Source organism: Phoxinus phoxinus, assembly GCF_949152265.1.
Source record: "Phoxinus phoxinus genome assembly, chromosome: 19".
In the NCBI taxonomy this organism is placed as follows: Eukaryota; Metazoa; Chordata; class Actinopteri; order Cypriniformes; family Leuciscidae; genus Phoxinus; species Phoxinus phoxinus.
In genome coordinates, this window is record NC_136894.1 from 13,386,810 (window position 1) to 13,405,674 (window position 18,865).

At 37.3% G+C, this 18,865-nt stretch overlaps 1 protein-coding gene across 8 annotated transcripts in view; it reads right to left on the reverse strand.

Annotated features, from left to right (window-relative positions):
• sema4ab (sema domain, immunoglobulin domain (Ig), transmembrane domain (TM) and short cytoplasmic domain, (semaphorin) 4Ab) overlaps nt 1-18,865 on the reverse strand; it is a 52,915-nt gene that overhangs the window by 13,942 nt on the left and 20,108 nt on the right. For all 8 annotated transcript variants that reach the window (XM_079591464.1, XM_079591469.1, XM_079591468.1 and 5 more), the window contains one exon: nt 11,275-11,525. In XM_079591464.1, the coding sequence (XP_079447590.1) occupies nt 11,275-11,368 (94 nt within the window). In that variant the 5' untranslated portion in view covers nt 11,369-11,525. The remainder of the gene's footprint in view (nt 1-11,274; nt 11,526-18,865) is intronic.

Consider the following 18,865-nt stretch of genomic DNA (forward strand, 5'->3'; position numbering starts at 1 on the left):
CTGCTGAGGAAGTTTGGTTGACTAACTGCTCATGCTTCCTTCTTCATGATTATGTAAAGTTCAAATACAAACACTTCGTCTGGTTTTGTCAAATCCGTGTAACTTCTTTCGGTGTCTGTTGCCGTTGGTTTGTGCATGTCACCGACAGAACATTATTGATCTGCCTGCCTGCTTTGACAACATTGTTTGCGAACTGAACTGAGCTGGACAATGCATATCCCGGTTTTCTAAAGAGCTGCTGTATAGATAAATAAACTAAGGGTAAGTTTACACGACAACGATGTACTAAAAACTGAAACGTTTTTTTCCCCCTCTGTACACAGATGACAATATTATTAAATTGATCCCCGTCCACACGGATCCGCGAAAATGACTTAAACCATTGTATATGCATGCCAGACAAGTAGTTGGCAATGTCACTTTGTAAAGAAAGACTACGCGCCTGTGCACATACGCATTTAAATGTGCATGCCTATAGACTAAACACATACTACACGTTCATGCTGTCATCGTTTTCACAGATTCTTGAAATTTTCAAAAACTTGTACTTTGAAACCTGTTTCAAAGTTTGAGTTCTCAGGCCACAACAATGTTGTGGTCGTGTAAATGAACGGTCAGAACGCACTAAAAGTGATCCGTTTTCAGAAGAAAACTGCCCCTAAATTGATAACTAATAATTTTTTACAAATGAAAACAAATCAATGCTGAACTTACTAAAACTGAGCAATGACTTTCCTCTGCTGCTGTACAGCCAAAGCAGTCTTTGTTGCATTCATTTCCTGTTATCACTGTAAAGCTGATTTGAAACAATCTGTATTGTAAAAAGCGCTATATAAATAAAGGTGACGACTTCCGATGGAACATGACTCTACGTTTGTTGAGTCATGCTATCAGAATGTCAGTACTGTAATCTGGTGCTTGTCCGCATTGGACGTCTTGTCAGTGCAGTGTGAATCGGCCATAAAAGTTGCACGAGGAATCAAAACATCCATTATATTTTAAGATGAGAGTTTATTTTACTATAAATATATTGGTAAAATGACTTCCCTGATCTAACCTGAATTAACTATGAGCACTGCAGTATTTTTATTAACTAACATAAAGTTAATTAATGGGACCTTATTGTAAAGTGTTCTTACATCTTCCAGAACTTAAAAAGACAATTTATTAACAGGATAATAGATGGAGTATGAAATACTTGTCAAAAAACTAAACAATGACGAGAAAAAAAAAACTGTGCATTTAATAGAAAATAAATTAAACTAATAAATTACCTCTAAAATATCCACAACTTTCCAATTTGATGCGTTTACTGGAACTATATTACAATCCCCTAACAATTCAGCTCAGCACAGCAATGGCCTTGAAATATTCAGCACTACCAGTCCATGTCGAAGGAGTCGTCTTAAGTGGGTCTTCGCACCAATACAACACATTATCAGTTGTGTACCGCTGCCTCACTGGATGTTTTGGCCTTTTATCACAAGACACCCTCTGCAGAGGCAGGCCCAGCACAGGCTGATCAGACCTGGGTGTGTGTTGCATGGTGAGGTGACTAGGTAATTTGGCGGCCCACACGGTCTCCTTTCGTTTCAGCAACAGCCAGTGACTACTTCCTTTGGCGACAGTGTCAAGTTTCCACTTTCCACTGGGCCAGGCCTCTGATACCCACTTCCTTCAGCCTTATGGTGGAAAGCCCCTGCAGCCCACCTCCACAAGACTTACCTTTACCTTCCAGCCCTGCTTCTCTGCTTCAGCTACCAACTTGGCATACTACAGCTTCTTCCTTTCATAAGCCTCCTCAATACCCTCCTTCCAAGGGACTGTCAGTTCCACAATGAAGACACAACGGCAGGAGTTAGACCAGAAGACCAGGTCTGGGCGCAGATTGGTCATCCCGATTTCGGGTGGAAAGGCAAATTACTAATTAATTAGTAATTACTAATTAATCACTTTTAAATACAAGGTACACTATGACATTTGGCACTCTAGCGGTTAAAAAAACGAAACCATGTATTTTGCGGAAGAGCATTGTGCTTCGGCTCTGCCTGACTGGGCGTGGGCGGATGAATATGGTTATCCTTCTGCTCATTAAAACATTCAATACTGGGCTTAAGAGATATAACCAGTTTAGATGGAAAGGACCTCAAGCTGACTAGCTGAATACATTACTGAGGCTATACCCATTAATAGACACGGATCTTCCTTAAAAATGTATTCCAGCAGAGTGCTTAAAACAAATTTAATGAAATGACCCTTCACATTTGTGATTAACTGTTGTTAGAGTGCTACATATGGCAATTTATCTGATCAATAAAATACCTAATTCACCTGGTTGATCAATAAAAACACCATCTCTGCATTTCTGCTATTTTATAACATTTCAAATCCCTCAGATCTCGCCATCTCCGAAAGCTAAGCCAATGTTGATTATCCTTTTATTACAAACTCTCTTGCATTCTCTTTTTGTCAGCAGACTGTAATGACTGGAGCGATCAAATATACGGTAACTTAATCTTCATAACCCTTTTGGTCACCTCATACACTTCAAAGACACTCCATTGTGAGATAGTGCCTACACAGAACAGTACAGGCTACAAGAAACAGACATGTAGTCCCATAGAAATGAAATTCTCTCCACTAATTCATTGACAAATCTGTCTAATGGATGAACATGCATTTCCCTAGTTAATTTTGTGTATCATTACTGTTTGTTTTTTGTCTTTTTATATTGTATAGTGTTATGCATGCCTGATGATAGAACTACTAGGGGCTTTCGCACCAGGTAGTTCTAGGAACTTACTTCTCTAATGGTTCCCGTAGGAAAATTTTCCTGGTTGCATTCGCACCGGCAGTAGGAACTCTGAAGTGACGTAAGCCACGCTTGTTGTTGTAGTGACTTATTTTGACGGTGCGGCGGACCTTTATTTTAACGGCACTTAGAATGCCAGAGCCTGAGCTCACAGTGCTCGCATTCTCCGTGTTCATTAGTTTACGATCTGTCTAACAGTCCTGTCTAATACGTTATTAGATAGAACTGTCATACATAGAAAGTAGACAGTATATGAAAAGGTATTAGCGTATGCCGTGTGGTTGATGTCCAGTGATGCTAGCTGAGTAGAAATACATAATCATGTTTGGCTTGGTCCCCTAAAAATACACGTTCAAATTCCTAGAACTAAAATTGTTCCTAGTTCCTGCGGTGCAAACACGCCAAAATCCGGGAACTTCCGACATTAGTTCTATGAACTATGAAAAGGTTCCTCTGGTGCAAAAGCCCCAAATAAAGTCCCATCTAGGTGGTGTCTCCTATCTAAATATTCCTCATGTAATGACTCACACTTTGGTGGACATCACCTTCTCATAGAAGTCAGTGTGTGTTTGTTATATTTCTCAGAGTATAAGTAGACATAACTGCCAGCTTACTCCATTCATGCAAATGAGTCAGCTTTTCAAACAAAGGAACTTGAGAATTGCAGGCTTTCGCAACGGGTAGTTCTAGGAACTAGCCACCAGGGTGGTTTCCCGAGAACTAACGGTTCCCTTAGGGACATTTTCCTGGTTGCATTTGCACCGCCAGTAGGAACTCTGAAGTGGCGTTAGCCGCGCTTGTTGTTGTGACTTATTTTGACGACGCTGAGAATGCCAGAGCCTGAGCTCACAGTGCTCACATTCTCCGTGTTCATTAGTTTACGATCTGTCTAAAAGTCCTGTATAATACATTTACACATTTACATTTAGTTATTTAGCAGACGCTTTTATCCAAAGCGACTTACAACTGAGGACTACAGCAAGCGAGTCATCGTGAAGAGGCAAAATAACGCAAGAAGTGCTCAAAATACAAAGAAATACATAAACAAAGAAATACAAAATACGGAACAGAAATACATAATCCTGCTTCGTTGGTCCCATCAAAGTTTTCTCCTCAGCGTAAAGTTTCAGAGGCCCATCTATCACTGTTTTCCATGTTTGTAGAGTAAGTTTCTGGAGTAAATATATAGGCTATAATCTGTGTTTACACAGCTTTTTTTTAAATGGCGTGTTCAGGTGTTTCGTTGCGGGCAAATCAGCATACACTTATGTCACTGGTAGTTCCTATAGTGCTGGTTTAGATCCTACTCTGAAGTAGGAGCTAAATTAGTTCCCCCAAAAGGAGTTCCTAGAACTGAAATTATTCCTAGTTCCTGCGGTGCGAACAAGCCAAAATCCGGGTACTTCCACCAATGGTTCTAGAAACTATGATGAAAAGGTTCCTCCGGTGCGAAAGCCCCTATTGGTCAAGCCAAAACTCAAAGGTGTGACCTCTGTGGAACTTAAAAGCCAAACGAGTTCCCTCTGTGCTCGCTGACTTCTGCTCCTGATTGCTGTTCACGTGAGACCTCGTCCGGCCTCACCTCAGGCTCCACACACAGAACCATGTGTATCTTCCCTGACCATAACAATCAACTAACTCCACAAGTTCATCATCGCTTCTTCATTCAACGCGGAAGAAATCGATTGCAGCTTCAGCACCATCGGACCGAACTATTAAGACTTTCTTCTCGCGACTGAACAAGCAGATTAACTGATTGTAATATTAATTCAGTTACATGAACTTAATTTGATCAACTGATCAAGATGGTGTTTCGAGATTTAGTGTGCTCCATGTCAACCTTTCTAGCTCGTTGTGACAACTAACCTATGCCACTCCCACACCATACCAAAGACTTTAGATACAAAGACAGTGCACTCATATTACTTATGAATGGGAGAAAGTGCAACACACAATATGGTGTAATAAGTCCCATCTTCTAAATAAAAGAGCCAATTGGTAAAGTCATTGCATCCCTGCAGCTGCTGTTAGAAGCTCTGGTTGTCAGTAAGACACCAAATGTATGAGACAGTTGTTGTCAGATTTCATTGGTGATTTGATTCAAATATGAAACTTATTAGTAAGATTGGTGAACAGCTTTGGAGAATTTGATGTTTCCCCATTCAAAGAGATAGGAGCTGTACTTGCATGACTGAATTAGGTGCCCGAGACGTGTTTCAAAGATGGCCGTTGAGTGAAATAACTAGCGATCGGCCGATATTAATTTTTTATAACCGATACAGATTATTTGCATGTTTATGTGCCCGATATGCAGAACCGATATTTATTTACAGTTATACTTCTGTTTATGACAATTATTACAACTCAACTGAACTGAACAAACCATTTTATTTATAACAATCACTCCCTCCTTACATACAAAAACAGTTACTAAAGTGTCTTTGTTTAAAAATTGCTACATTAATTGCTATTTAAGTGTAGCTTAATAGTACCAGTTGAGCAGAACTGTAATGTAGAAAACAGTCTTTCAGCATTCTGAAATGCAGAAATGTATAATTATTCATTTTAAACAGCTTTGCAGTGGCATAACTTTGTTTCAAAAAGTGAGTGTGTGTGTGTGTTTAATATAATGTTAAATAATAAATCAGATGCATGTACAATAACATGCATGTCCAGCAATCGATTTAAATGGTACATTGGGTTTTATTTGTCGTTTAATGAGATCTAATGTTGATAGTGCCGAGAATTTTCACGTGAACAAATACATAGATCCGACTGCTTTACGAATGTACTTTAATGCAGAACTTTTCTGCATTAGCGTGTCGGACTCAGTCGGAGGTACTAATCCGCACTCATAAATAATTGGTTTTGATGAGGAAAAAAAATAAGTTTATCAGTGGTTGTATATCAAGCAGGAGCAGACACATGCTTGTATTTGCAGTTTGTTTTGTGATTTCACCGGAACGAATATAGAGAGTCTCCGCAACAGATTGAAGCGCGAGTGAAGAAGACTGAGCGCGAGCCACAACAGAACACTGTATCCTCGCCACTGATCGCAGCGGCAACGACCCATTTGATCACTTGATTTTATAAACGACACATTTCAGCGCTAGATCGCCTCTTATTTAGGGTGTTTTAAACAAGTGAATCTTGTTAAAAGTTGCATGCAGTGGCGGGCGGTGCTTGCCTTGAGCATTCCTGATCATTAACGCAGTGAGGGCTCAGCAATACGAACAAACTTTTTTTACGAGACTAATGGTGAGCAAATAAAACAGAGAGAATTAAATTCAGCGCTTTTATTTCTAAAATGCACTCATTCATGTCTGTTTTATTTAATTCATGTAAATTTACGTCTTTATTGAGACAGAACATGGCGGATTAGGCTATGTGACTGAGTTCGTCTCTATTTTTTAAGCCATGCTGCATAAATAAACTACATATCAGGCATTTATGTCTCAAATTTCATTTGCGCATTAATGTCTGTAATGTTAAATAAAGTTGAACAATTAAAGTAAAGCAAGTAGTACATACACCTGTGCACGCAGTTGTTGTTGTCTCTCCTCAGACGTGGTGCTGCAATGGCGGAATTATAGGGCTGCAACTAACGATTATTTTAATAATCGATTAATCTGTCGATAATTTTTTCGATTAATCGGATACCCTTTATTCAAAAACAGAACTGACAGTGCAAATTCACAGTGCAAAAAAATCTTCAGAAAGTGCACAAACAGGCTCGGCTCCTTGAACATCCCTGAGCTGTTAAAGTAATATTTTTTTTATTTAAAACGTACACATGTGCTTTACATCTGCCAAATATATAGGACTTTTTTTTTTTTAAATAAAGTGCACAAAAAGATGTATATTTTTGTTTAAGGGACCTGAGATGTCAGAACAATAAATAATTTTTAAAAAATAAAGAAAAATACAAATCAGAAAACTTAACAGGATTTGTTTAAGTCAGAACTTGTTCTCCACACTACACTCACAGACGCACACACTCACAGACGCACAAATTCTCACACTCACAGACACACACACTCTTGCGCGCAAATAGACTCTGTCTCTATCGCGCGCTCTCAGATGCACTCGGTCTCTCTCGCGCGCAGACACACTCGCGCGCAAACACACTCTATATCGCACGCTCTCGGACACACTCGGTCTCTCTTGCGCGTGCAGACACTCTCGCGCGCAAACACACGTGTCTCAAGCACAGTGTCGCTCGCGGAGTTCGCTTCGCTTTTGTCCAGTCCGGCGCCTCATAGCTCTGCGCTCAACAAATAATTTATTTATTTATTTATTTATTTTTTACATCTCCGCGTAGCGCGACACAACGAATCGATAATGAAATTCTTTGCCAACTATTTTGATAATCGATTTTTATCGATTTTATCGATTCGTTGTTGCAGCCCTATGGAATTATCAAAACGGCCACAAGATGGCGCCGTTTATCTGTGAATCCGATATTACAAAACCGATACCGATTATGGGAAAATGCTTAAATATCGGGAAAAATATCAGTAAACCGATATTTCGGTCGATCTCTATAACTTGCCTTAAAGGGACTTTGACCATACACGCATCAAAGTAGCTAGAGCAACTTTTCTCTATTTATGGATATGACTAGACACACACAGGTGACGTATGTACGCAAATGCCAGCGAAAAGCATTCCAACATGTCTAAAATATAAACACTTATAAAAGGCTTACCATAGTTAATCAGATTAAGATAAAATCTTTAGGAAGATGTTTAGGAAGAAGGGTTGAAGCTGTATTGACTCATTACTTTAATTTTGTTCATTTTGAACAAAGAAAAGTTACATAGTGTACCCTTACTTTTTTTTTTTGCTTAAAAAAAATATAAGAATACAGAAAACATATATTGATGCACCATATTACGTATATTATGAAGTCTGGTTTTCATGTTTCTGCAGCTAGTGTCATTAACAATGACAGCAGCAATTATACGTTTGCAGATGTCATCATCAAATCATGCTCAAACACCTGCATAGGCGTGATTAGACTCATTCTGGCAACGGCTGTAATTGGTATTGCTGGGAAACAGGGACTCAGAGTCTGAATTAAGCCCTGAAATCTTCACAAACTCATGTCTAGTCATTTACAGGCTCAAATGACTGATCCTGAATCAGCAAAAGTGATGTGTATCTGCATGTCTAAGCAACTGTAGCACAGTCTCTCAATTGTTCTGATAAACAAGGAAAATCTCCTTTTAACTGGTTTATGTGACTCTCATAGAAAAGCCATTTGCCAGGTCAGCATGATTATGCCCTGCTTTGCCAACTCATGGACTGGCCTCCTCGTAACAAATAACTGTTGTTCAGGGAACAAGGGCCTCCATTCATTAAAAAATAAAAACAATAAAGCCACTTTCAATTACATCAGCGGATTTATCTGCTTACTTTCTTGTTTCTCAAAAGTAGATCATTTTAACTTCCTTTTCTGTGACCCAAATTAATGACCCTCACGTCTTTAACCAAAAATTATTTTATATATTACACATATAATATACAAAATTAATAATTCAGCAAGGACGCTTTTTTTGATCAGTCTTGTTTTTTTGTCGTTGTTGTTGTTTTTTGCCTTATTCTTTGGGCTGATACTGTGGCATGTTGTATGTTCCACAAAATCCAAATTTGAAATGTAAAATGCATAACAGTAATATGCGGCATGCAAACAAATAAAAACAATATTACTCAAAGTATCATGTCAATGACAGCTTTATATGGCAATAAAGTGAACAAGTTCCTAGATTTTAGGAACCTGAGAGAAGAACTTTAAGTTAGTGAGAGGTCACAGGAGAAATGAAACCTAATCTAGACGTTTCAGAAACATTTCAAGAAACCATTATAAGAGGTTTGCATCAAAGCTCCCATTAAGGTGAACGACAGATGCTTCCTCTTAAGAGAATCCGGGCAGGATCTTTCATTCCTCTTACATCCAATGCTTCCTAATAATGCAGGGCAATAAACATGATCTACATGGAAAGATATTTCTTGTAATGATCTCTCTTATGCTTCCTGCTTGTTATCTTTTCTTGTTAGTAGCCCTGCTGGTATCTTAACATACACAAATGATTAAAGTAGACAAACATTCTGTACAAATTGATTGTCCAACAGAATCTGTGCAGACTCCAAAAGTTGTTGTTGTGGAAAACAACTCTTAAAAAAAAAGTATCTCATGTCTGCAAAATCGCCGTATTCTTGATAATATAGGCATTCTTTATCTACTCAAATAATAATTCACTACTGGAATTAATAAGACAATAAACAGAGCAATTCCAAAGGGGTCCTCTAACCATCGGTGGTCGGGCCCTTATGATGATTATGACGACATTATGATAGTCACATAACAGCAGTATATTAAATATATATATTTTTTCATAATAGCATTTCTTAAAACAAATAACTCGCATATTGCATATATGTGAAAAGTAAAAATTCCAGCCATGTTCTTACAGGTCTTTGGCATAATCGCAGCTAAACATCTCATCCAATCAAAGTCTTTCAATAAGTACTTGTACCAGTCACTGCAGTGCACAGCTAAACCGAGTGAAACGGTCATTCGAAAATGGTTTAGGCCATTTCATATCTTGCTTTTCATTTTAAACAGGATCTTGCTTTCCATGTTAAACAGGATCACGCTTAATTTCAAATACTTTGTCCCATATAATTAAAAGGTAGCAACACTAACAGTGTCACACCAATTTCATGATTCAACAGGAGAGTATTAAAAAATGCTAGCATTCAGATAGCTCCCAACTTAGTATTTATGATATTGAATAAAAAGATATTATAATTTGATTATTACATTTAAAAAAAAAGTAATGTTGACCCCTCCATTTAGTGCTTCATGTTTTGAAAATAATAATTAAAGCAATGAAAGTCCATAAAAAAAAGCTTCAACCAATTTGTTATTGTTAACTAAAACTAAATCTAATTGAAATTTATTTGAAATTAAGCTGAAATAAAATAAATATTACATGAAAACATAAAAAAAAAAATTCTACACAATACATTTTATTTTGACATTTCTAATTTTAGTTCTAAAACTACATTTTACATTTAAAAGTACTAAAAGTGAAACAATAAAGCTAAATAGTAATATTAATTTTCGTTCAAGCTTTAATATGGCCTTTTATGGGCTTTTGTCATTTTTATTTGTGTTTTTTGTGTAGTCAAAATACCAGAGCTGCCCCTGACTAAAGATTTTTAGTCGACTAATCGCATGTGTATTAATAAGCCATATAAATCACAATAATAAGCCTTTAATTGCCAATAATACATAGCCTAAACAGCGCTCAAGCGCACGCATAAAACTTGCCACAGCACACCGGGAGAAGTAATGATTTGAATGTGTTGTGAAAAAACAACAAGGAGACTAAACATTTGAATAATTTATTGACAATTATTTCTGAGATTTCAGCTGCAGAGATTAAGTCGACGATGCTGACACGTCATCTCAGCAGTAATGCACGCGCCTATGCAGGTTTCATACATATTACATAATATGAGAACATTTGTTTTTTGTTTAAATTGGTTGACAATCGCTTGACATTTCAAGCTCTCTATAGATATATTTATCATGTCTGTGAGGCAAGTCTGAGTTTATTTTTTTGACGCGAGGTCACAGAAACCGAAACTGTCTGTTTTTTACAAAGGCACAACGTTTTCTTGTTATTGTGAGTGCACACAAATAAAAATGTGTTGAAATGATGTATTACTCGTATCTGTATGAACAAAAACAACAGTATTTTATGCTCTTTTTTTTTAACGGTGTGCCGTAAGCACACTATTCTTTAGCTTCCACACTCCGCACAAACACTTGGATATGCATCTAATAATAATAGCACACATTTGTCTAGGTTAACATTAGAGTGAGTAACCATGTAAAGTTGCTATTACTTAAGTGTTTCAAATGATAATCTATTAAGTTTGATTAATGATAGGCGAAAGTTTTAATTTCCTGTCCGACATACTGTAATTACAAGGACATACTGTAATCTGTCCGTCACAGACTGAGTGACTTTCTTTCTTTCTCGGACTAACCGACTAATAAAATGTTATTATAGGGGGCAGCCCTACAAAATACTATAATATATAATAGTAAATTAACACTGATTTGAGGGACATTCATATATTCATGCTATTATTGGTACATTATTTATAATGTTGATATGAAGATATCAACAATACAGTACAATATTTTAAGTATGTTTAACTCAAGTGGCACAGAACTTAATCTCACTAGACTTGATTATGTAATTCAACTTTATTCACCTTCTGGTTTTCTATTTACCCTAAAACCCACTGCAGGCCAAAGGTAAAGAGGACAACAGCAGCTCACAAGTTTCATAAGCTATTCAAATATCTAATGGCATTTGAAAAACAACTTGTTGCTCTAAATTCAGTTCACAAATCTTGAAAAGATTAAAAATAAGACTTACCTATGGGAAAAGAGAGACGGGGGAGAACATGAGAATGACAGCTGAGGACAGTCAGAAGAGACAGACAGGCACAAAGTGACGTTGAATGCACCATCCTGTTGGAAAACCAGGAGGCCACTGAGCACAACAGATGAGCTAAATCCAAAGACTGGTATATCTGTCGCTGTCGGGTTCTGCGTTTGTCCTTTCAGCACTGAGTAGCCCACAAGGACACCACTTCAAACAGCCAAAGGAGTCTGCCGTCATCTCATCTGTAAAGAAAAATTAAGAATGTGTTAGAAAACTGTCTGCGAGTTCTTTAGGTCATCACTTCCTCTGAAGTCACCTCTTCCTCTTTTACAGTTTTGTATGAGCTTAAGAAACAGTCAAGGGATGACAATGACATACATCGGCACATGACATGTCTTCATCTGTGATTGGTGGAGGGGATTTAAGTTACATTTTTACATTAGAAGACAAGAGACTGACCATCATCCAGAGAAAGTCTGTGAGCAAAGACAATGTAATCTGATAAAGACCATCAGCGATGTAGTGGAAACAGAGCAATATGCTTTTTGCCAAGTACTGTTAAAAATTTTTTTTCATTTAATATATATGTATTTTTTTTAAGATTACCGTGGTTTAACTGGGTGCAAATTTAGCTTTGGATCAAACATGGAGTTGGGTTTCTTTCATCAGTGAGTGTGGAGCAGGAACTATATTAACAGGATTAATATATTTTTTTTTTTTATAAATCACGTTGACTCATGTCTAATGAATATATGATATAATGGAAATCCCTGTGACCCAAAAACAGAAACATGGTGACTAGTGTCTTGTGCTTGGGCTACCATGATTTACTAAACACTTGTAAACATGCGGAGTGCTGTTGACCATCAGAAGAAGAAGAAAAAAGTAAAGGTGCCCCGATCAGAATTTTTGGGGCAGATCACAGCATCACCCGATGCAGATCATGGGGTCTATTTGAAGCCTTCTATTTATAATATAAGGATGCCCTGATCAGGAATTTACAGACATTAATTCAGGGCCTGAGTTTTGTTTTTGTAAAATTCCACCCTTGCATTTTTTAGACGCAATGCATTTGTTTTTACAATGGGGTAATTTTGTTGCACAAAAGCTTACACAATTGTATTTACAAAAAAGACAAGTAAACAGTCAGTAATAAAATAAGAACAAATAATCAAATTACAAGGAGCAGCACAAATAAATGCAATAATAAAGTTACAAATGAAAACCAGTTTTCAGTTTGATTTATGTAAAAACAATGCCTTGCATTAATCTCACAGGTAACAGTAAGATAAACTTTATTTTTAAAATTCTGAAGAAAACAAGTAGTGTTTACCCAAGCAAAACTCACCAAAATGATGCAGGGAAGTTTTTTTAGCATGTTATGTTATGTTGTTGTTGGGGTGTTATGGTCTCTATAATATTTCGTTTTTTAAATATTAAATTAAATTTTAGATAAAGCTTGGGTACATCCTATTTTTTTCTCCAATTTTATCATCTGGCTGATGAAAATTACAAGTCTACATGTAACACACAAATGACTTAGCCTACATAAATTACAAACCTCTCCAAAACCAGCTGAACAAACTGAGGTATTATTCATGTACTCGCCAGCAGCACAAACCTTATAGTTACATGAAAAAGTTTAAAACAAGCCATATTAAAGGTTGTGTAGGTAAGAATTGTCTAAAGAACTTTTTTTCAAATTGGCTTAAACTGTCTTTATATACCAATACATAATTAAAATGTAAGTACTTTGAAAAAGAGAGTATAAAAATTGAGTGACTATAGTGTATTTAATCTTCAAAAAACACTGCTCATTAATTTAATTCGGGACGAAACAAGTGATTGGCTTGCGCGACTGTCATTCTCCGTGTCCATGACTACCGCCGCTATTATTGGCTCTGCCCACGTGCGCACAGTCGCGCACCCGTTTTTAGGTGGGAGTGAATGGAATTAATGAGCTGTGTTTATTGAAGATTAAATACACTAGAGTCACTCAGTTTTTTATACTCTCTGTCGTTCACACCAGACGTGGAGCGCCGCGGCCGGTCCGCGCCGTGAAGCGCCAATTTCGGCGTCTATTTTTTGCGCGAGCCGCGAGTGATCCGCGTCAATTTTCAAATAAAAATACCGCGAGAACACACAAACAAACAGGGAAACAGCGAGAGAGAGAGGCAGGCAGGAGTTGATAAGTGAAAATGGATGATGTCAAATTAATCGTTGAAGTGGAGAAGTACAGGGAGTTGTATGACCCCCAGCACACGTACTACAAGGACAACAGCAAAAAGGACAAATGATTAATAAAAGAAGTGTACAAACTTCTTGGTTACAGAAACATGGTGTTTTCATTTTATGAGGTTATTTACTTAACCATGATGTAAAAAATAGCTCTGAATAAACAACAACTGAGCAGAAGCGCTTGTCGACCTCCGCGAAGAATACGCGTCTGGTGTGAACAGAAACGTGCCGGACCGCGCGTGATTTTCCGTTTCGCGCCGCTTCCGGTGTGAACCCAGCGTAAACAGTAAATTGGTTACAATATACAGAACTAACCCTGCACAAGCAACAAGCCTTGAGTGATGCTTGTTTCACCTGAACAACACAATACACAGGTCAACCTTATTCAAATTCCTACACATTGCTCCGCAGACAAACCCAAATTACTCATTCATAATTTCACGACTTCGCACTTTTATATAATCAGATCAGGGGCATTTCCTCCGAGTAGGCAAAGGAGGCAGTGTCTCCTCAAAAAAATTGGAGAACAAATAAAACTGCGCAAATATTACAAAATGTGACACTAAAAAGTGTATGAATATCTCGCAGTCCGAGGGGCGGGCTCCTCCCGAACTTTGTTAATAAATTATATACTTTGTTTATAATATAGGTAGTGTGATTACAAGAAATTTGTATTTTCATCCTTTTATATCCGGCCAGTGGCAGTAACCGGAACAACCATATAAGAATTACCCAAGCATTAGTTCCTTAAAAGATCAATGATGTAGAACCAGTAAAAGCAGTTTACGTTAGTCACTTCCAGCATGATGTCACGGCACCGGATCATAAGAAAACAGTGACACAGCCTTATAAGACAGGACTTTTAAAACATATTGGTTGTAAAAGGACACCCTAACATAAAGATAGCCTTTTAGGAAGGGGGTGCTCCTGCAAGGAAAAATGTAACTACATGTACATATATATTTTGATTTTGAATGTATACTCTGTGAGAAAAATACTAAGCATTATATTATAAAAACATTGTTTATTGTCACTGTATTGGAGCCAAAGCAAATTATTATTTTCTTCCCACTGTTAAGGTGACACTGGAATATAAACATTTTCAATGCAATTCAAATGTATTGGTTTAGCACTATGCTTGCTGCGATAGTTGGTTACCGGTGTTCAGAAACCGATTACATAACTTGCCCACCGCGCCATCATCACCCCCAGAACAGAACCGACACTAAAAGGCTGCAAACAAAATGGCCGCAGAAGCCAGACACACAGGTACAGCCATCAATAATGCAAATCACAACATGTAAATAGGAAAATGTTGGCGTTATTTTGTCACTTATTGGGAGCAGTATGCTAGATGGAGCCATTTACCTCAAGTCTTTGTGCTAAGCTAGGCTAGCGGTGGGAGCGTGAGACAGAGTTACGGCACGCACGGAGATGAAAAAAGTATGTATGGACTTATCTAACTTTGGGGGATACGGTGAATAAGCTTAAGTCCCAAAAAGTCGGCGTGTTCTTTTAAAGGATTAGTTCACTTTTAAAGTGAAAATTCTGTCATCATATACTCACCCTTAAGTTGTTTCAAACCTGTATGAATTTCTTTTCTCTGCTGAATACAAAGGAAGATATTTAGAAGAATGTCGGTAACCAGACAGTTTTTGGTTCCCAATGACTGCCATAGTAGGAAAAAAATATACTATGGCAGTCATTGGGAACCAAAAACTGTCTGACTGAAACCAAACCTATATGACACTGGAATTTGTTCATTCAATGGAATTTCACCTGAGTCATATCCTGACATTCATCATGTGACAGCAAACGCTAAATATTACAACAGAGCCATTCTCATCTGATTAAGCATAGTGGTAGATCAAAACAGATAGTAGTTCGTGTGATAGAACAGGTCAGATGAGAGTTTCACAATCTACTGATGAGTGTGAAATTACAGTAAGGGTTCTAGAAGTTTATAATAGCCGGAGAGTGCTATCTGCTAGCATTCCCATTCATCTCAATGGCAGTTGTTTGGCAGGCGCAGGATTTGAAATTCTACCATCTTTACTCATTGGTGCTTAATTTTGCCTAGGTTTTTGGGGTCAATCATTGAGCCATTAATCACATGAAATTACGTCATGACAACACTAACCAGCATCATAAGAATTCGCACAAAGTCTGCGTCACATTGCCAGTTAGAAGTATCCTGAGTTTTGATGTGATAGGCAGAAGAAAGTAGTTAATTTTGTCATCTATTTTGTAATTTAGTCTTAGTCCTGACTCCTGTGTCAAATGTACTTTTTAGTTTTTTATAATTTTTAGTAAAAAAATTGTTTTGTTTTTGTTTAGTAAAGTTTTAGTAAACTAATCACTGGTTTTTCAAGGCTTAGCTTAGGCCTAGTCCTAAACTAAACAATCACAAATGATCGTCAAGATCCATGTTTGGATTTATTACAGTTCATCACTGGGAAGGTTTGATCACATATTTAGTGCAGCAAACAGTATGTGGCTCGTGAAGAGAACACAGACTGACTAAATTACACTTTCATTTAAGAAGAGTATCTCAAATGGAGATTGCTGAATTCCCTTAAAGGAGAACTCCGGTCAATTTTAACATTGAGCAATTTTTTTTGTAAATTTGGAGTGCTGTCAATACAGAGGACAACGACAAAAATCAGTGTTGCCTACACCGTGTTATCCTCTTTTTAAAATTTGCACCCTGTTGACTTCAATGGGGCAAGTTTTAAACCTGCTTTTAGCCTCTTAACATCCTTGATGTGTCATACAAGTGCCCAGCCATGTTAGATGATTCCTTCAGAGTGAACACGAGTGAATCTGACTGCAGTAGATGTGAAAGATATGAATAAAAATTATGTTTATTTCAGTCAGCGCAAATACCCGTATTTACATCCTGTTTTCGGTCGAAGTACAAAGTAGTCGATTGTCGAGTTCACGCGCGTGATCATAGGTAACTAAACCTATGCGCGTGAACTCGCGTAAAATGTGTTACATTTTATTTGTAAAAGCACTTTACATTTTTTTTTAAATCTCAAAGTGCTACAGGTATTCAAATGTAGAATAGAGTAGAATAGAATACATTTAAAAAAATTATAATAGAGTAAAAATAGAGTTCTCCTTTAAGTAAAGCACCGGGCAGAAAATATATCCTTTTAACAGAAAAGCTCTGCTTGAGGGATTTAGGCTATGTTTACACGGAAACGATCTGAAGAGAAAACACAAAAGTGACGTTGCGGTTGTGTTATCACTTTTTATTCTGCGTTTAGATGAGCGTTATGGGGGGGGAATCTGAGTGCATATGGTGACGCAAAAGTGTGTGAAATTCAATGTAGTATGCACTCCAGGCGGCTAGGTGGCAATGTGAAGCACTGGAAGTGAAAGAGATGCTGACACAGCTTTTCATGTTTAATACGGTAAAGCTGCTGCTTTAACCCTCGGTGCTCAAAACGGGGTCGGCAGCGTTTCTAAACCTCTCTGGTTTAGGTCTTCGTTTTTGCCGTTTTAGTCGGCGTTTCTAAACTTCTCCGTTTTAGGTCTTCGTTTTTGCCGTTTTAGTCTGGACGGGAGGTGCAAACGTAGCAAAAGGTCTCCGTTTCTAAACAAAAACGCAGTAGTGTGGATGGGGCCTTAGATACTCGATCAAACAGTCTGTAATATATTGTCTCCTATTTTTATTCGACAAAAACATAGATTTTGGTAAAGATATTTATTTATTAACTACATTTTTAGTCTCATAATTTTAGACAGTCACAGTTATTGTTAAATGACCCCTTTGACTTCCATAGTATGAAAAAACAAATGTTATGGAAGTCAATGGAACCCAGCAACTGTTTAGTTTCTGACATACTTCAAAATATCTTCTTTTACGTTCAGCAGAAGAAACTCAGGTTTGGAACAACGTGAGGGTGAGTAAATGAGGAATTTTTATTTTTGGATGAACTATCCCTTTAAGTATTGCTTTCTCAATAGATGATGTTCAAGAATAAGTTGAAGGTAAAGCAAGACAGTGTGCGCCTTAGGATGGGAAATCTATGCAGAGAAATGTTACACTTTGTAGGCTATTTGCTATTGCGTGACAGACAATAACCTGCTGAAAAGTATAATTTATTTGAACCATTATTGGGACTTTTTAAAGTTCATCACATCAGGTCACAGTGACCAATGTGCACAATGTCAAAGTGCAGAACAAACTAACTGATAAACTATTGAGGTTTTGATATCTTTAACAATTAATCACTATTTCTACCGAGGTAGATGCAATAAATCAGAAAAGATTTGTGTGGCGTGTTTTTTTTTGGACATTTTTTTTAACATTGTAGGAATGTCCTTACAAGGAATACATTTTCAGCTATTATGGTCCCACAAGTTCTTTACTTTCTTATTTTAACCCATAAATTGACCAATAATTTATGCGGACACATTTATTCTGTTGCCCACTATAAGCACACTGGGCCTCATATTTTTTTAAAACATGCATTAAAACATAGGATGTAATCATAAGGTAGTCATCTTAATATAAAATGCATATTTATTAGAGAATTTAAGTCAGCTGCCAATGAGAAAAATGCCCTCAGCTACTTGATAAATAATACACAACCTCTGCGTCAAAATGTTTGTGCCAGGATGTCTGAAAGGTGACAGGTGACACCTCTAGTGTAAGTCACGCACGCCTAATATAAGCACAACAAACACTACATCACAGCCTGCAAGCCCTTTCCATAACTACCTATAGCCATAAACATTCAGAGACATTACAGATTCTAAATGACAGGCTTCTGATGCAGAAACGCACACATGGCCCTGTGCACTTGAGTAAGACTGAAAACTACTGAGACAAAGACTCTCAAGATAACAGTTCTTTTAACTGAGAGAGTTCCTCTTATTGTTTACCGTATAAGATCATTTGCCATTTTTCATATCCGTATGTGTTATTAAAAAAAAAGGAGATGTAGACCGTACCGCCTCTCACCTCTCACTCTTACTTGAAGATCTTGTTTCACATTTTGCAAACTTATTTCCCTATAGGGCCCTTTAAAGACGCAGTTTTGAGATCTACTGATATTTATAAATCAACATAATTGCCAATCTAATATGATATCTTTCTGTAATTACATTTATTTCTTCCCCAAAAAACAAACCACCTTTTTCATATACCTGTGTATATATAAGAAAATTGTGAATGGACTAATTATGTGCATTCTTTGAGATCAAATACAAAAAAGTGGTAGGCTAACACTTTACAATAAGGTCTCAATTGTTAACAGTTAACTAGTTAGACTTATTGCATTAGGAATCCTTGCAATATTTAAAATGAAGAATTGACATGTCCCTGAGATCC